Source organism: Podarcis vaucheri, assembly GCF_965113315.1.
Source record: "Podarcis vaucheri genome assembly, chromosome: 2".
Classification (NCBI taxonomy): Eukaryota; Metazoa; Chordata; class Lepidosauria; order Squamata; family Lacertidae; genus Podarcis; species Podarcis vaucheri.
The window spans coordinates 109,960,991-109,981,434 of record NC_138760.1 but is presented as its reverse complement, the minus strand read 5'-3'; the positions used below and the strand labels follow the sequence as shown (position 1 = coordinate 109,981,434).

The 20,444-nt window shown below is 40.9% G+C and overlaps 1 protein-coding gene across 6 annotated transcripts in view; it reads right to left on the bottom strand.

Moving 5' to 3' along the window:
- CFAP20DC (CFAP20 domain containing) overlaps positions 1–20,444 on the bottom strand; it is a 145,263-nt gene that overhangs the window by 60,758 nt on the left and 64,061 nt on the right. For 3 of the 6 annotated variants that reach the window (XM_082209626.1, XM_082209624.1, XM_082209627.1), the window contains 3 exons: positions 17,109–17,249; positions 7,963–8,102; positions 6,114–6,294 (listed from right to left, as the gene is read on the bottom strand). In XM_082209626.1, coding sequence (XP_082065752.1) covers positions 6,114–6,294; positions 7,963–8,102; positions 17,109–17,249 — 462 coding nt within the window. Of the gene's footprint in view, positions 1–4,451; positions 4,591–6,113; positions 6,295–7,962; positions 8,103–17,108; positions 17,321–20,444 lie in introns of those variants that run through there. The other 3 variants (XM_082209628.1, XM_082209625.1, XM_082209629.1) reach the window with 3 other exon arrangements.

Below are 20,444 nucleotides of genomic sequence, written 5' to 3'. Positions count from 1 at the left end.
ACAAAAGCTTTGTTACGGGCTTATCTATATAAATAGTGCCCGATTCCTTAAAAATTCTATGATGTGCTTCCTCTTCAAAGGAGTCGAATGTCCCAACCTCTACAATCAAGCCCACACACCCATGTCCAATTTATATTTGAATCGCAAAAGTGCAGCTTTGAGCTGGCATGAAAAAATGCACGCATATATCCATTTCACCAGATTCCCCCTGCAAGCAGGCAGTGCTAATCTTCTTGTTTTAAAACAAACATAAAGCCAATGAAATGGATTTAAAGATTGACTGTGCCAGATAAACATGGGATGGAGCTGTTTTACCATCTCGTTGTTAAATTATACTTTACTGTTTGAAATTATGTTAGGGGGAAATGTCAATGGGATTGATTAAGGGGGATCTCAAACAACATCTAGGGAAAAGAAGAACTGCTCAAGTATTCATCACTACCTTATCTTCATTAGATGAAGCACTGTGCGGCTTGGTCACTACAGCTTGGAACTCCCTAGCTCCATAAACCAATATTACCCACCAGCAATAGGTTGGTTGTTTTTTTTTTGGGGGGGGGGAATCACATAAAATACTAAACTGGAAGTTGCATTGCAAAAGCACCATGGCCTGCTGCTAACAGTAAGGGAGAAAAGAGATAACACTGTCACTGAGCCTGAGTGACACAGCACAGGTAAAACAGAGATTTCCACTGAAAATCGCATTCTAATACAGAGGTCTTTCCCTGCAAAGGAATAGTTATCTCAGTTTGTGACATCATGATGTTCAGCACTGCTAATAGGAGCCAACTCCTAGGGGCTGGGGTCCCTTTGCCCCCCAAATAAAATACTTGAGGGGGCTATCCTCCCCAAGTTGATGAACACGGGCATTCAAATGGCATGTGCACGCCGTAACATGTGAACAATTATGTAGAGTGGGGCTTACCTGCTCCCCCCAATATGTTATTCATGTTGGCATCCCTGGCACTGCCCCAAGCCAACATTAGCCAGATGGTGAGGACACACCATCTGAGAAACACATCTGATTTCTGACATTTATATTCATTTCAACGGCACCCTCTTTGCAAAACTAAGAGGAAGCTGGGGTTTTGCACCATAACCTATGTACACTTGGCAATGAAGATTCTCTTTCATTCAGTAGTTAAGGAAGCAAATGGCTTGGAAAATGGGTGGTGGTAGTCTTTTCTCTCCCTTTTACGGCAAATATTTTGAGCAGGAAGATACACTTAACTCAGGGGTTTTACGAAGTGAAAAAAGAAGATAGCATGTAGGATTGTAGAATGCGATCTCACACCTGTTACACAGCTCAGCAACTAATGTGACCTGTAGTCAGTATATACTTGTTTACAAGTGAACAAGATGAGTGTTCTAGAACAAACTAAATCCTATTATCTCTCAGCCATGAATTTACTGGAATTCTTCCACTGGAAAAAAATAAATAAAATGTTTCCATATCAATTGTAATGAATAATTTCGTGTATCTTCTTAGGAAAAATATGTAAATTACAGTGTAATCACAGTATTGCAGCAAACAAGATAAATACAAGAATGATCACCTAAATGTCTAATTAGTTTCTCTGCAGAGTCAGATTTATGCTGGAGCTTCTAATTGCAGCCTAACATTTTAATGAAGGTTTCAAAATGGCATAAATAAGACTGACGAATGATACACAATATTCATTCATTTCATTTCTTCCTTTGCCCCAAAACAATTCCCTTTTTGTAATGGAATTGCACACCTGCTTTGGAAGATACGTTTATGTATTCTCTGCCACCTATCTAAAGAATTTCAATTCTAAATTTGAAAGGATCCAATACAAAGCAATATGGATAATCTCTGGATTATGGGTCAAACCAAGATGAAAACCAGGACTGAGACAAATATATATTCAATACATGACTTTTACATCCCCCTGATTTCTCCAAACTTCAGTGTGTTCCTTAGGAATGTTTTTTTATTGCCCAATATGCTGTCCTGTTATTTATCTCTGAAACAACAACACACACAGGATTCTTAGGATTCTAACATGAGACTGCAAAGTAATTCAGGCATTTTCTGTTGTCCATATATTATTCACTATAGACATATTGACTGCAGTATCAAGGGAAGGATATCAAGGAGCAAAAAGCTAGTTCCTTAGGGGTTTTCCTTTCGGGCCTGACCATGTTCCTAACAGAATGGGACTTATACACTTTACATCAATTGTGGGTAACCTTTGCTGAATTACAACCCCCATAATCCTTGGCCCTTAGACATGCTTGCTGGGGCCAGCTGGAACTTCAATCCAACAATGTCTGGAGGCCCAGAAGTTCCCCACACCTTTGTAAGTGACGGAAGGCAATACCAAGAGCGGTAAGTGGGAGAAGCAGTAAGAGATTAGATAAATCAAGGTTCTTCCATGTTTCTAAAAGTCCTGCAACTCTGTGTGTGTGTGAACTTTTAGGCTGTAGTTTGGACATTTGGGCATGCACGTGACTTGTCTCTCTGCTTTGTGAGGGCAAGGAGGTGTTGGAGAGGAAGGAATCACATTAGGGAAAGCTGTGGGGCTAAGGATGGGATGGATCACAGATCACAAGGTTTTTGGCAGTATGGTGCCTGCTTCATAATTTTCTGAGTCTTGGACTCCAGTTGCACTGATAACCAGAAGCTCCTTTCAACCATTCTATCAACTCAAAAGGCTGCAGACCTTCTAATCAGATTGGAACCAGTCCCTACTACTGAGGCTTACATAATCTTGAGATGAGACCACCACGATGAATTCTACAAACGTTGGCTAGAGAACTATCATGAATTTGTGCATACCTATTTCAGAGGCACTGAAAAGGTTAACCTGGTAGAGGTTGAAAAAGTTAACATTAGGCTTTCAGCAATTAAGATTTTTCAACAGACTTTAATTTGAATTATCAAATATTTCTGTTAGTTGTTCTGAGACTTTGACAAGAGCCAGGTTATAAATTTAAGTGAATAACAGAAGATGATGCTTTGCTTGGAGCAGAGGTGAAGTGGGTCAGGAAAAGCTGAGGGGAAAATTCTGTGCTGCCAGCAATGTCCTAATTTCTTTGTGTCTCCATTTTGCCTCTTCCTGCCTACCATGTGATGAATCTGGAGTGTTTCCTATTGTACACCTTTGCACACCTTAGCTGATTTAGGTCATTATAAAGCTGACCAGAGTGACTAGGAGCTAACAGTGTGGTGGCACAGGTTTGATTGGTATGTACAGGAGACCAATTGTTCATTAAGTAGCTGTCTCACTGCCCAGAAGACAAACTGCATGGCAAGCTAACCACTTTGGCTTTTTATTTTTAAAAATGAAACCTGCTCCATAGAGATATCGAATGTAATAGTATGAAAGGCAGACATTAGTAACTAACTAGGACAAGTAAAAAGTTTCACTATTCTTGATGATTGGGTTCTTTTGGTGCTTAAATTTAATAAGGGCTTACAAGAATAATTTATTTTTAGTTCTTTCTCTTTAATCATGAAAGCATGGGAGTTCTTTATTTATATGCATTGCTCTGGTAGTCTTCGTTTAATCCTGCAAATCTTTATCAATGCTCTGAAGCAAATTCTGTTGCAGGGTGTTTGATTTCCATAATCCCTGCAGTGCAGACATTTATGTGAATTGCTTTAGAATCCTTTGAAACAAAGAGATTTATTCTTTTATTCTGGGACAGCAGAGATGCTAAAGAACATAAAAATTGTGCTAGAGCACTGACTATCTCAGGGCCTTTTCGGCCATCACTTTTTGAACATATTCTTCCACAACCACTCTCTGTTACTAGGGCAGGAGGGTGTGGCTGCATAGTATGTAGAGATAAACACACAAACTCTCTCTCTCTCTCTCTCTCACACACACACACAGAGAAAGACACACACACACACACACACACACACGTACGTTTTGGGTTGCAACCTTAAGCAAATTTGGAAGGAATATACATAAAAGCCTGAGCCTAAAAAACAGGGTTCGTTCATAACTGCATGCTTATCCGGTGATGATTTGCATCTGTAATTACATCATCACAGACTTCCCTTTCACTTTGCTCATTTCATCCTTCTCATCAACTGAGGGATCAGTTCACCCAATCAGCTGCCTATTTTTTATGCTGATCAATGTGCTTTTCATAAATTAAGAGTTGTATATGCATGTGCAAACCATCCAAGGCAGAGCATAATGTGATGCACATGCACTTATGAAGAAAACGTTGGATACCTATCGAGAGCAGCAGCATATAGTTCTCAAGGGATCTTTAAGAGCTAGTTTGGTGTAATGAATAAGAGTGCTATGAGATCTGGGTTCAAGTCATGAAGCTCACTGGCGATCTCTCAGCGTAACAGAACAGAACAGTAGAACTACAGAGCTGAAAGTCCAACCCCCCTGTTCGATGCAGGAAAATCCATTAGCAGAGCATGTTTGATAGGGAATTATATAAGCCTTTGCTTGAAAACCTCTAATGAAGGAGCATTCCCCACCTTCTAAGGCAATCTCTTCCACTGCTGAACAGGCCATGCCATCAGGAAGTTCCTCCTAAAGTTTTGTCTAAATCCTTTTTCTTGTAATTTGAACCCACTGGTTCAGGTCCTACCATCTGAAACAACAGAAAACAAGTTTGCTCCATCACTATGTAATAGCCATTTGAAGATGCTTGTCATATCATCTTCATTGTCTATTCTCCATCTAAACATATCCAGCTCCTTCAACCTTTCCTCATTGGACTTCATCTTCAGGCTTCTAAGCATCTCTCCCTTCTCTGGATACTTGCAAGAAAACATCTCCCAACAGCACATCTCCTCCAGTGTTCAGTTTCCCTGCCTAATATTCCCACTCGGATGTCTCATTGCTATCTCAGATTCAACATGCTCAATAATGATTTTCCTTTGCTCAGTCTTTTCATATCCATTGAGAATGTTACCATTCTCAGCCTGCCCATCACCTTTGATTCTATTCCCTCATCACTTCTCACATTCATTCAGTTGTCAAGATGGGTTGTACAATGTTTTAAACAATGGGTTTGTTCTTCTCTGTCCCCCAGCAAACGGTCTGCTTCCTGTTGCGACGGTCTCCCACCTGGGCTACTGAAACCTCCTCTACTCTGGCCTTCCTGTCTCATACCTCAGTACTCTCATCTCTACACAAAACTCAGCTGCCAAAAGAATGAATCTGTTCCTTCTGTCAGACCACGTGATGGTCCTCTTCAGATCCCTTCACTGGCATCCCTTTCCCTTCCGTATCAAGCACACTCCATGTCTTAATTTTTAAAGCTATCTGGGATGTATATTCATCCTTGCTTCTTGTTTTCTTCTCTATACTCTTCCAACTCTTCTCATCCGTCACCAACCAAGGGTCTCATGCTTCCTTAAACAACTTCACCCAAATTCTATGGGGCCCTTTGCTTCTTCCCAGCTGAAATCTATCTATATCTATATGCATTTCCCATATTTTTCTCCCACTACCCATGTCTCTTCTTCTGCTGTTCCTCCACAGTCTATTTTAAATTGTAAGTTCACCGGGAGCAGGGACCAATCCCATCTTGCTTATGTAATTCTGTACTGTATCATGTACAAGGATGACATGGTAATAATAGTAATATTACAGCACTTCCACTTTCTTGATGCAGAAATCTAAGGACTGGTTCACACTGTCACTTTAAAAAAATGTCTTGAAAGCCGAGCTTTGCAAATTACAAGTTGCAGTTTTGTGGAACCACTACTACGGATTTTACCAACTGAATACTTCATAGGCTTATCATGGGAAGATGTGACCAATAGTCTTACACAGATGGGAATGCACAATTGATAATGTTCACATCTAGAATATGTCTCATATTCTAATGTAGCATAAAACAACATGAGCAAAGCAGATAAAAGTCTTATTAGAAAATGATTATGGAACTAAGTTAGCACAATTATCCTAGAAGCACATTAGGTCAAGGAGAAAAGCATGGCGAGCTGGGAAGGAACAAGCACTGTTTACAACAATTAGAGCTATCAATATGATTGTTAATTATTGAAGCTATCACAACGAATCAACGAACATTTTAAAAATCACATATACAAAAAACCTTCTTGCAGCCGCATGTCACCCTTTACAGTTATCACATTAGTGCCTTACCCTTGTCCAGTGACATTGGACTTGTGTTGTCAACATTTTCTTTGTTTCCTTGATCTAAAGCCATATCAAGTGGCGAGGGAGATCGTTCAGAGCTGATGATGTCTTGAATTGGTTCTCTTCCCTTTTCCAAAACTGGCATTTGACATGATCTGTTAGTTCTGATGCTGCCAGATTTTGTTACCTTTCAGGGGGGAAAAAGTTCTTAAGAGAAGGCAAAGTATCAACAATTAAACCAGCTCAAACTTAAAAGCACCAGAAAATATTTTAAAATAGTAAAATATATCAAAGTCACTTTGTGTCTGTGCTCGTGCATGGACACATACTTTTGCTAAGCACACAACACCCACAAAATCTCAGCAATACTCTTACTGCTATTGGTGTTGATAGTACTTCAAGCAAAGAAATTTTGATAGTACAGTGGTACCTCCGGTTGTGGACGGGATCCGTTCCGGAGCTCCGGTTGGATCCCAAGGTTTCCGCAACCGGGGGTGCCTGTTCTGCGCATGCGCACGGTGTGATAGAGCGCTACTGTGCATGTGCACACAGCGAAACCTGGAAATATACTTCCAGGTTTGCCATGTGCATATCCCAAAGGATATGTAACAAGAGGGGCACGTAAGTAGAGGTACCACTGTACTTCAACATGTTGGTGGCACTTCAAACAAAGCAATACTTCACACTCACGTGTTTTGAGCTCTCTATTGTACTTCTAAATTTAATTGTATTGTGAGAAACCTGGACCTTAACTGTGGCTGAGGATTCCTTTTCCCAAACACTTTTGCCTACTGTGTAACGTGTCTCCTGGTCAGCTTGTTTTTCTCTCTCTACAAGATGGAGGCTGAACCGGCTTTGTGACATGTTTCAAAGGCTTGGCATAGTAAAGAAGCCAATTCACAATAGGGACAGGAGGTAGTACTCTCGCTCTGGATCTGTTTTAGATTGTTATATTTCAAAAATAAACTATTGAAAGAAACATAAAAATAAGTCCACTGGCAAAAAAAAAATGCATCTCCATTAAAAATATGTCCAACCATGTTAAGGGCTCTGGGCACATTACACAATCTAAATTATACATGTCTCCTACTTCTTTCTGCCTCCCTTCTCCCTCTTCCAATATTAGAACTATTGTTGAGATAAATCTTATACAGCTATTTAAAAAAGATTGCTAAGTATATGCTTCCCAAATGTTCATGTCCCTCCATAGCCAGCCCCTTAAGGTCAATTCTTACTTCATTTCACAACCAGCCCTAACCCAGAATATGCCTGGAACATATACTCCCACAAGCCTGTTCCCCCATGATGTGCCATAAAATAATAGAATTGTTCAGTTGGAAGGGACCATGAGAGTTATCTAGTCCAACCCCCTGCAATGCAGGAATCTTTTGCCCAACATGGGGCTTGAACCCACGGTGTTAAGATTAAGGGTCTCATTCTCTACCAAATGTGCTATCCCAGCCATCACCCTGATAAAAATGTTGAGTACTGACACAAAATGGTTGCTATGGGCAACAACAAAAAGGAGATGGTACCCTGTACCAGTACCATTACAAAAAAGAAAGAAAGAAAGCACTGCTTCCTGATATTATGATTTGACACATACCGTTTCCTTTGGCTAGCATATCGTCTCCACCAACAGCTATTATATATCTTAGAATTGTTTCCTTATTAACGGCACCAGTTTTGTTGTTAATGTACAGATTACTAAAACTCAGGGACTTCCAATAAAGCTCACTGTTAAAGAAACGGGCTTCCTATATAGGCAAATGATTGGCCATTAGGAGAGCAGGATGCTGGACTATATGATGCTTTGGCCTGTTTCAGCAGGCTCTTCTTAGGTTTGCTTTCCTACCTCCCCAGATGCCCTTGAGCTGAACCTTCGGCCTGAAGGTGGAGGCGGCCCAAGAACCTTAGATCCAAATGCAATGTGGGATACGTCTTGATTTTTACTGTTTCGTGTCGTGGCCAATCCCCGGTTTAATAGATGGTCTGCTAAAAAAATAAGGGAGACAATTAATACTGGCATTGTGATCATACTGATTTACAAAGAGCGGTGCGTATAATTTAACAAGGAGAAATCATATGTATCGTCATAAGCATCTACTCTGGTTAAACCACACCAAAGAAAATCTCAAATGAAGTTGTTGCAGCACATGTCAGGTGATATGACAAAAACGTGCTGTGAGTAAGGACTGGGCACAGCAACTGGCAACGGGCAATAATTTAGAACTCAGTATCTTTGTGTTTTGAATTGAACATGTTTGGCTATTCATTTATGTCACTAGTGGGAAATCAGTTTAAACAGAAAAAGAGAAACATTTAGATATACTATTGGATAGCTTGCTGAAGATGTATCAAATGCTAAGTATACTGTCAAACACTGGCCATCAATAGAAGTATTAAACTATGAAGCTTAAATAAATTCAATTTTCCTTCTAAAATATGTTTATTGTGTATGAAACTGTAAGACAGAAGGTGCTATTCAACCAGGATCCCTACCAACCAAAAGAAAGAATATGTCAGTAGAATGGCAATTTTTGACTATTCCTTTCTTCCTGTAGCAATCCATGTACCCATCCCATCTTTTCCAGTCCCCCAAATCTCAAGAGCAGAACAAGATGGGGCTTAAAAATGGAGGGGAAATTTCCAAAAGATGCTTCCCTCCTCATTCTGTAGACAGGTGCCTTCATTCAGCAGAGGGATACCAACCAGACACAACTTGGAAAGAAAAACTGCAAAGTGAATAATACTCTGTTTATCAATGGAAGAAAAATGTTGTTGTGCATTTTTAAACAATTTGTTGTTGTTTAGTCATTTAGTCGTGTCCGACTCTCCGTGACCCCATGGACCAGAACACGCCAGGCACTCCTGTCTTCCACTGCCTCCCGTAGTTTGGTCAAACTCATGCTGGTAGCTTCGACAACACTGTCCAACCATCTCGTCCTCTGTTGTCCCCTTCTCCTTGTGCCCTCAATCTTTCCCAACATCAGGGTCTTTTCCAGGGAGTCTTCTCTTCTCATGAGCTGGCCAAAGTATTGGAGCCTCAGCTTCAGGATCTGTCCTTCCAGTGAGAATGCAGGGCTGATTTCATTAAGAATGGATAGGTTTGATCTTATTGCAGTCCATGGGACTCTCAAGAGTCTCCTCCAGTTTTAAACAACAGAACAGACTTATTTAACCTTTTCAGTTCAGGGTTGACACTTGATTTGATTCCAGTTTCCCATAGTCCTTACCTAACATGCCACAAGTTTCTTTTCTTCTCCTATTTTCTACCATGAATGCCAAGCTGGCCATCAAGTTTTCCCACACATTACTAGTGGAACTGAGCTGTATTTGCCCTCAGCCCCTTCTCCCATGCTTTAGTAGTGAGGAAGATGCCATACTAAAAGAGAGAGAGACAATAAGAGGCATTTTGCTAGGCCCAAGGGACATTGGCAAGCCATCATTAGGCTTTTCCTTCCTGAGATTCCAATTTACTCCCTGGTGATGGAAACAGGACTGGCTAATATTACCCACCAAATTTGTTTCACAACTTTTCTTCATCTCATGAAAGTGAATAATCTCCCACTGTTTGATGGCTCTTGCCCATAAAAGAAAGACTGGAGATTCAAACATTCTAAGGAGTGATGGAATAGCAACCTCAGGAGAGGTGACCTGTTTCAGCTAAGCATCTGCTTCTTTAATTTTCTGACTGCTTTGTGATGCTCTCTGCCCCCCTATCAATTATAAAAACAGATTAACATGAATAGTTTCCATTCATGATCACATTAACTGACTGCAATTAATTGGCTACATCAACACGTATAAGTCATCTGCTATATTGAGCAACAAGGTATAGTTAAAAGCAAAGTAAAAAGTAATTTGGGCTTTTGATTAGGACCGGAACAACATAAAAAAGAAAGTTTAAAAGATTTTTAAAAATAAATAAATCGAAGCTTAAACTTATCAAAGTCCTCACTTCCAGAAAGGCCTGATTTGGGGTCTTTGAAAAGAGAGGGAATGACAGTAGCAGAACTCATCTCCTATTCATAGTGCAAGGTTAAAACTAAAGATTGGATTAAACTCTGAAGCTCCAGGCATTTTATTTTCTGTGGTTAACAAAAAAAGAAAAGAAAAAAAAAGAACTTGGCATAGGTCAGGAATATACCCACTAATTACTTTACCACTTTACCAAGGGCTATAGTTTAGATGGTGAAACCTGGGGGTTCACTGCCTAATTGCCTTTTTAAACATTGTCATTTTTTAATCTTTAGATTCACCATTCTCATTAATTTAGCTATTGAATTATAATATCTTCTTTTACCGTAATGTTTCAGGAAATAAGTATAGGTATTTTTGGATCTGCAATTATACTGTCATTATATTTATGGATTATGATAATTTGAGTTTGGGGAAAGGCTGAATAAAAATTAGATTAGCCAAATATGTTTTTGTTTTGTATTTCTTTCCCAAAACTGTAATCTTTTTGAGCTATGGTTGCACTCATGGCTTCTCTTTACTACATGCCAACACTTTGGGAGGTTGTGTATCTGTAAACTTGAGTATTTGTGCCATCTTGTACTTAAGCATGCACCTAGTAGCTATAGGCGAGAAGGAACTGCATGCAGGCAACTAACTAATGGAATTCCATACAGACAAGCACCTTTCATTGCTTGCACAGTTAAATGCAGGCAGATCTGACTGGTAAAATTGGCTATGGCTGATAACGTCTATAGCCGATTTACAATTTTAAACAAATTTCAAAATCAAAATTGGAACTATAATTATCAAGCTATGGATACTTTGATTAATATTAAACTATTAGGAGTTATTCCTATATAAAATTATGAAGGCCTGACAATCAGAGAAATCACAAAAGTGGGATATTTTTATAGCTTAGCAGCTCATCGATGCTAGTGCAATGCATGTATTCCTAGAAATGTTCTCCACCAAGGAAGCATACCTATTACTAGTTAGCAACATTTTAAACCAACTTAAGTAAGTAAGCTTTCCATTTCAGTTTTTAAGGCATTGGTTTGCTGTTCATCAGAAAGGGTGTGGTGAGAATGTGCAAATGCTAAAAAAAATCAATAGACCAGGATTCCTTTGGTCCGATGAAACAGTAAGAACCAACGACACAAAAAATGGACCCTCTTTTAATAGCACATTATCTTTTGGCATATTACTGGACGCAAATGGATACACTTTGGACATGCCTTTGCACATGTAGCACTAAGTACCATGTAGCCCCAAAACATTGTAGGGTCAGAGATAGTAAGCCCACTCCCAGTGGCAAGAACTGATGCAAGAAAAACATCAGATAGGTCTAACCATCTAGCCATTGACAGAGAGCATGATATCTTTTCTGGATCTGCTAACCAACCTTGGTCTTTCAAAAGCCCTGAAGATAATGCTTTGAACGTCTCAGTTAAGTTTTTCTTGCTTGTGCATGCCACCCTTTATTTCAGAGGTAGAGTTTAAACTATAATGAGGTCTAGAAATGTTGGGTGTCACAACAGCAGAAGGCTTTGTCTAGAGCAGGGATAGAGAACCATTGACCCTTCAGATGCTGGACTTTAACTCCTATCAGTCCCAGTCAGCATGGCCAACAATGATGTGAGCTGTAGTCCAACAACAACTGGAGTCAAACATTCTCTGTTCCTTGTCTATGACAAAGAGGAGCCTAACTGGCAAGTACCCTTATTAGTATTACTGGGCTTTATTGTGCAAGACACCTTCAATTAGGGGAAGCTGCTTTTCACGTGTCAGCCATGGTGATTCTGGACTGACTCCTGTGCATCATCTTGAACATCTGAATGGTCCCTGAAATCCCAGTTTTTAAATCCATGGAAAACAAGCATAATGATATGATGTGTGGATGAGCAAACATGGATATAATATGCAGCACAAAGATATGCAGGATGGCAAAAAGGTATGCTATCAAAGAATGATTCACAATTAGAAGTGGACAGTATTGTGCACCTATGTAGAGTTAAAAGCAGGGGGGGGAAGCCTCAGAGCATTGCTTCTGTGGAAATAAAAGCACTCAAGCAAAGAGAGTGCTAATTTTTAAGTAAATTACCAGTTTTGATTTGTGCTTAGTGGACCACTACATCTTGTCATTAGCAAGTTGAACTGCTCAATTTAAGCAACCAGACTTGATTTTGTGTTCAATTAAACCACGGTCCCATTAATGGGGAGGGGGGTGCAGAATTACTTCCTACAGTCCTACATTGACTAACAGTCAGTACTTAATCTGGGCTGGGAATTGAAGGAATTAAGAGCGTAAAATTTTTAGTCAAATTACACACGCAATGATTAACTGGATACATGCTGGTTTTATTAATTTTGTTGAAAGCATTCAAAACACAGAATTGCTCTTCAACAGTATATCATTATATTTGTAATTCAGGGAAATTAGTTGTACACAATGAATTACAAACTTCGGTCTAGCAAATGTTAGAGGGGAGGGAAAGAATAGAAAACCTTTTTGTAAGGAAGTTGTGTTTTGTGTGTGTGCGTGTGTGTGTGTGTGTAGGAGCAACACAATTTCCACACATTTTCCCTTTGTCTTTGTGGATGTAAGAAGGGCAGAAATGAGACTTATGTCCCTATTATTAGTTATTTACACAGTGAAAGTAGGCAAATGTATGACTAAACATGGATGCTTAAATAACAACAAGTAAGCAAATCTGTTTTCTCCTTTGACTGACTTTGCTTTGGCGTGACCTTTTTATGATCATTAGGCACCTTTCTGGCATGAGCCAGATCACCTTTCTGGCGATCATAAAAGCGTTGTGCACAAGCACCTCCAGGAGGCTGTGACTGCTGCTGCGGGAAGTGGTAGGCAAAGGTGCAAGGGGGGAGCAAGTGAGCAGGTGGGCAGGCAAATGGTGGTGGGATGATGGTGGTGGTAGGATGGGGGGCATGATGCATACTGGCACCATTTTTCCATAGAAATGCAGCACTGCCCACAATGCTTGGCTGATGTCCTCCTCAGATTCCAATGCTGCATCCCAGGAGAGGAGAGTTGGGAGCCCAGCTTTCCCATCAGAAGCAGCTGTATCCTGGGATGGGGTGGTGTCTGCCCCCTCCTGCCTCTGTTCCCTGGCCTCAGCCCTCCCTTAGGTCTTCTTTCTGTTCCCCTTCCCCATCTGTCTCAACCAGCCACTCTACTGCTGGTGGAATGTTTTTGCCAGGTGCCTAAATGTATGTAATGATGGCACCAGGAAAGCTTCCCTTGTTCATACATTCATGCTGATTACTTGATTAACGGAGAATTATGTGAAGACTTCCACATGCGAACAGACCGTAACAGACCTACCACTACACATCGAACCTTTGTGTCATATAAAATGTAATCCACTGGTGCCAATTCACATGTTCAGCTGCTAGCCAAGAAGATGCGTACATGTATGTGTGAAGCAGCATCCAAAATCGCTGTCCATGGTCCTTAAGCTTCTTTAGGGCATTGTCTATTTGCATACTGAAGAGGTCCTCAGTATCAAGGAAGAGAGCCTTGAGTCTGGCTCTGATGTTCTGTTCCAGGGAAGCGTGGCACCATTACTTCTAAGACTTTGTTTATTGCTGGCATATTGAACTGTTGCCTGGCAAACAACTTGGGAGTGTAACACCTTGATTCCTGCCTATGTCCACAACCAAATGAGAAACCATACATAGACACAACAGAGTGATTTAAAATCTTGCATATATGTAAAGAACAACACATCTATCTCTAATACTGCAGGCATTATATGAAAGAGTAAACAACTGTTATTTACTCTTTCCCTTCCCAAATAACTCTCAATTATATATACTTCCAGATTATATTGACGTAATCCATCTTATTTTCCTAAGATGTAAAGTTCTTGGCAAGCAGAATGTACATTCTCTGCATCTGTATGGCACTGAAATTACTTAGATTGATGAAAGCCAATCCAAAACAATCGGTTTTTCAAGTTTGTTATCCCATTACCTTCTATTTGTAATCAGCAGAATCATTATCAGACACCAACTCTTGCTTTTGCTCCCATTCAAAATAAATGACCGACGGAGAAGACTAGGGCCAGGGGGAAAAACCCCCCAGAAAAGTGCAAGGCCTGACTGGATGGTGTTTCATGAGTACCCCACAAGTCCTAAAAGGTAAAGGTACCCCTGCCCGTACGGGCCAGTCTTGACAGACTCTAGGGTTGTGCGCTCATCTCACTCTAGAGGCCGGGAGCCAGAGCTGTCCGCAGACACTTCCGGGTCACGTGGCCAGCGTGACGAAGCTGCTCTGGCGAACCGGCACCAGAGCAGCACACGGAAACACCGTTTACCTTCCCGCTATACAGCGGTACCTATGTATCTCCTTGCACTTAAGGGTGCTTTTGAACTGCTAGGTGGGCAGGAGCTGGGACCGAATGACGGGAGCTCACCCTGCTGCGGGGATTCGAACTGCCGACCATGCAATCGGCAAGTCCTAGGCGCTGAGGTTTTACCCACAGCGCCACCTGCGTCCCTTTGTATATATGTTGTGTATATATAAGTTACCCACTACCAAGGTAACTAAGGTTGCTGATGCCTACTGCATTATTGTATACAAGCTTATGAAATAGAAATTATCCTATGCTCCCTGGCTTGCATGGGTTCATAGTAATGCACATTCACTTAATAAAGGACATGTTTAAGTTGAATAACCAGCAAGGTAGCTTTTATCTCATGCATAAAAAATTAATAGAGTCATTAGAAGTTCTCAATGAATCTACCCCAATGAACTCAACTCCCTCTGCCCCCCTACATTTTATGTTATGCATCATAGTGTCCTTGAACTTTAAGATAAAAGACATTGGGATTCTTGGGTGTAGTCTTGAATTTTTATTCAAACATATAATTAAATGTCTTGTAAAATTAAAGTAGAACAGGCTGTCATACAGAGTATGAAATAAAAATAAAAAATAATTATACCCCTAAGTGGTTATCCAAAATTAAATGAACTCTATTACCTTTTTTGTTTTCATTATATTAGGCACTGGAGTAGTGCCACAGTATTTTAAATTAAATTATTCACCTTTCTTATTTTGTTGTAGTTCGTATTAATAAAGATCTTTTCTCATTACAGAATTTAATGGCAGGGTTTCTTCTTTTGGTCTTGAAAGGAGACAACCGCTTTGTAAGTATTCCCCTCCCCCTTAAATGGAATCTGTGAGCAAAATTTGGTACGTGACTTAGAGGCTACATAAGTGACCATTTCCTCTTAAAGGGCACATTCAAAGGACAATTTTAAAGAACAGGTGACTCCAATAACTTCGTACTATGCTTGTTTCATGCTTTTCCAAAACAGCCCATCAGCAATTTGCTATATAGTGTTACTTCGGTTTAAGAACTTAATTTGTTCCGGAGGTCCATTCTTAATCTGAAACTGTCTTAACCTGAAGCACCACTTTAGCTAATGGGGCCTCCCACTGCCACTGCACCGCCAGAGCACGATTTCTGTTCTCAACCTGAAGCAAAGTTCTTAACCCGAGGTACTATTTCTGGGTTAGCAGAGTCTGTAACCTGAAGCGACTGTAACCCAAGGTACCACTGACCAAGGCTGGCCTAGCACATTTTGCCACTAAGGCAAAACAGAAAGTGCCCCTCCCCACCCCCTGCTGCCACTGACAGCTCCTCCCCTGCCCCCCCATGACTCCTCTGCTGCTCTCCACCCCCCTGCACCTTGGAAAAAGGGGATAAAAAGGAGGCTACCCAGGGAGCCGAAGACAGTAGCAGTGAGAGGGGTGGAGGAGGTGGCAAAGTGGGAGGAGTCAGCAGACAGTGAGGCGCAGTGACCAAGGAGGTTTGGCAAGGGGGGAGGAGTATACCAGTATACCTGAAGGAGCGTCTCCATCCCCAGTGTTCAGCCCGGACACTGAGGTCCAGCTCCGAGGGCCTTCTGGCGGTTCCCTCACTGCGAGAAGAGAAGTTACAGGGAACCAGGCAGAAGGTCTTCTCAGTAGTGGCACCCACCCTGTGGAACTCCCTCCCCCCAAATGTGAAGGAAATAAACAATTATCTGACTTTAAGAAGACATCTGAAGGCAGCCCTGTTTAGGGAAGTTTTATTGTTTCATCTTTTACTGTGTTTTTAATATCCTGTTGGAAGCCACCCAGACTGGCAGGGGAAACCCAGCCAGATAGGCGGGTAAAAATAAATTATTATTATTATTATTGGCATTAGGGAGTGGGGGAGGAGGTGGGCCAGCCCTCCCAATGGTTTCAAGCCTGCCAACCCTGGGGCAAGGGCTTCATTCAGCCATGCTGGGCCCTCTTTTCAAAGTTTAAGAACCATGGATAAGCACACCACCTTATTAATACACTCCAAGAGCATCTCACACTGCTGTATCTGAGCAAAGCTATAAGAAGGGCTTATAGAAAGATGTATTTATGCAATGCCCTTTTACTCTAATAGATCAGCCAAAGTCCATCTTCTTTTATGAGGTTTTTTCTTCTTCCTGGCCCAGTATCAGCAGATGCTTAGAACTGGTACCATCAATCCATCTATAAAAACCCCATTTCACAACAATTCATCATACCATAACCTAACTGAGAAATGGAATCTAAGGCCAGGCTACGCAGTTCGTGGGGTGAGGCTATGCAGACAGAGACGGAATCAGTTCTCAAAGGCTCCTACTAAGTTGCTTTGCTCGGAGCAAGTGCATGTAATCTGAGGTCCAGTTTGGAGGAGAGGGACAAAACCTATCATAGGCTTTGAAGTTTCCAAGGTGAAAAACAGGTTTAGTGCATGCATGCACGCACACACACACACATTTTCTCACGTGTAATTGAACACTCAGAGGAGAAGAGTGACACATTGAGATAATGGCATAAGCCCAGTGGTAGCTGTTGCGTTCTATGTAAGATTGCTAACACTTGATTCTAGCAGCAGGACCTGCATGTAACATAATGTATCTAAACAGGGGACATGCACCGAGAAGCAGCTTTGATGCTCTTACGAGGCCACCAACATATCCAATAAGCACAAATTAATTTTACAACCTACCTAATTCCGGTGAAGTTAAGAGCCGACCTCCACATTTTTGTTCTGCTGGGCGTAGCTTGTTCATATTCAGCAGCTGGGTAACTTGCGGCACATCTGAATTTAACTGACAGGCTCGAGGAATCGTATCTGTTGGCCCATCAGCTGTGAATGCAATATCAATACAAGTCTGAGTAAAATACAGCGAAGGCTTCACTTTTCTACATACCCGGTAGCTGAAACAAACAAGGGAAACAATATAGCCTATTTTCATTGATATTTTAAAAACCCTCTAGTCCCCCATACATAGTTACAAAATGAAGAGTCTTCTAGCTGCCTCAAGGGTTATGAACCAGAAAACAAAAGCTCACTTATTCATTTGATGTCTAAACCATCTGATTCTTAATTCAATGGCATGATTTTTTTCCAGGCAAGACTCATTATTTCTGAACTGGGAGTTAGCAGTACTAGAGATCTTCATTACCTCATCTGGACAGGAGGACTTAATCAATAACTAATGTGCCAGAGCCCCCAGCATTCAGGAAAAACATTTAATAATGCCACAAGACCTCAAACTTAACCTTTTCTTACCAATAGGTTTTTTAAAAAACACAACAACAGCAGCATATTGTCTAAAACAGAATCACCTCAAATAAGAGATGTTCCCTCAGTCAATCATGCATTAAAAAGTATGAATGAAGAGACATGTGGATTGAGTGCAGACAGGTCCAGGATAAAAGTGAAGTATTCCTGTGTAAGGTAAACAAAATGGTTCCTGGACTATGTGCTACAGCTGGTCTCCTTAAAGGCTGTAGTTTGGACGCCCCCAATAGAAGTTAAGCTTTCAATAGGTAGAGTATAGACAATGTAAGAGCCATCTCTTTAGAGGGGGATGGGACAACATGATGATCTCAGTCCTTCTAGTCCCATAAATCTACAACTGCAATCACCAGCTGTTATATCTTTTCTAGGAAGTATAATTGCAGATGCTTGATTGCGGTTAACTTACTGTTAAAATAATTTATGTGTGAGGTTAAGAATTAATCAGATTTCAGGGTGGATGGGCTTTGCAATTAAACTCCACCTGCAATTAGCTAGCCTCACAATTTAGATCATGGCTGAGATTCAGTTACTATCTAATCTCATGTGGTTGTTACATCTGAGAAAGCTCTGTAACCTATCACACAAGTGGCAGAACGGGATATTTTGGCCCAGTTAATGCATCACCGAATTGCTGCAATGTCGCTCCACAGCGTTAACAATTCCCACTGCAGCCGCTCCCCATGCCAGCATCAAGCCAACTGCCATGCCATCAGGGATATACAAGTATTTGTCTGTTGCTCATTTCAAGCAATCTAGAAATTAAACAGCATAATTTGCTTTCTAAACAGACTGTATTACTTTAATGCCTGTACTGGTTTTTTTGTCCAAGCCTCCCAGACATTCATATTATCTGACAAGCCCAGCTTCCACAGCAGTGTGTTGATATCAGTAATGGAGACTCAAAACTATAAAGGAAGAACAAAACACATTTGGAACACAGCGTTCTACATAATCAGCCACATTGCTGGAAAACAAACAAACAAAGAAAGAAGATTCCCAAACGGAGAAGTGAAGCAAGGCTAGGAGAGGCACCGGCTGAGTACGCCAATCATTTTGTATCACAAGGCGTATCAACTTCCCAGTTTAATGAGAAATGAAAAAAGCTGAAACAAAAAATAAAATAAAATGTGGGGATGTAGCTCAACCTCCAGAGAAATATCCAAAGAGCTTTGCAGAAAGAAATCTACTTATCCACCTGATTCCCAATTCCGTGGATCGCCCCAAAGGCTCACTGCTCTAATCCCGATTAAATGAACAGCAAGTTTCCAACTTCAGTGCAAGATAATTAGCCGGCATTGTTTCACAAATAAAACCATCTTCTGTACCCTCCTTTTGTAAAAATATCCAGCCATAACTGTGCTTTCCTCCCACACTTTCCTTTTGAGGAGTGTAAAAATTGGGTCCTCTGAGTATATTTAGGCATATCTTCCTGATGGGAAGATCACACATTTATTTATTTAAAGATAAATTAATTTACAGGTTTATTTCTGTGAAGAAAATTTATACTCAAATAATTTGAGATGGCTTCTCCATTTCCTGGCAAAAGTTTCTATCAGTTCAAAATTCAGTTCTGGACTGGCCCAATGGGACAAAGTCTTTCCCCCACCCCCTAGATCAAGAGAATGCCTCCAAGAAGATGTGGCTATTGTTTCAGGATGAGGTGAGTGGTTCGAACAAACTCTGCATGGTGGGATCTGGGATCCCACTCCTGGGAAACCCTGACACCGTGCAAATGATATTGGCAGAGTTCAATGGGAAACACTCTTACATAAATCTCACTGATACATGGAACTTGAGAAAGAGCAGGAAATGTTCCCAGTTGTGTTTTTGATTAGATTAAGTCAGAATAACTCTGCAGCTCCTAGCAGGGCTATGTTAATTGGCACCAGATGTGGAAAGAAAAACAAGCTTATCATGCTCAAGAGGTATGCAACATCTAAGTTGGCATGAAATGTCAATTTTGGAACTAAAAAGATGCAACTTGTGATGTGATACAAGTGGAAGATGAGCCCTTCTGGATCACACAAAAGGTCTGTCTAGTCAAGCATCTTGTATTTCACAGTGGCCAACCAGAGGTTTCTGGAAAGCCAACAACCAGGAGATGTAGGCAACAGCCCTCCCTTGCTGTTGCGCACTGTTCAGAAGCAGACTGCTGTATTAACTAACTAAAGCTCTAGTATCATGAGGGAGCAAAACTTCTGTCTACTTTATCCACATACCCTTATCATTCTGAAGTTGATGGGTGACCTGATGTGCATTTCCCAGTACAAAAGAACTTTTTTCATGATTAGGACCCTGCTCCTCATGCTTTCACCCTGTAATGGCAGGTGCTGCAAAGAGCAGAGCAGTTACTCAGCAGAATACGTGGGAAGGATTCTGAACACAGCAAAGCTGTCTTACCCCATTCTTAAGATAAGTCAATAAACATTAGCGTCAAAAGATGCCCCCTTCCCAAGGAGACAAAAGTTTAAAATGACCTAACTGCAGCACTGCATTTATCTCATTAGAAACTAATTAAAGTGTCTGCATTTTGAATTATTAATCTGATTTTTTTATTGTATTGCATTAAAATGTTTGATTTTAAATGTATGCAAGTATGCAAAGCACATCAAAGTGCAAGCAGATAAATAGGCACCACTCTAGCGGGAAGGTAAACGGCGTTTCCGTGCGCTGCTCTGGTTTGCCAGAAGTGGCTTAATCATGCTGGCCACATGACCCGGAAGCTGTACGCCGGCTCCCTCGGCCAGTAAAGCGAGA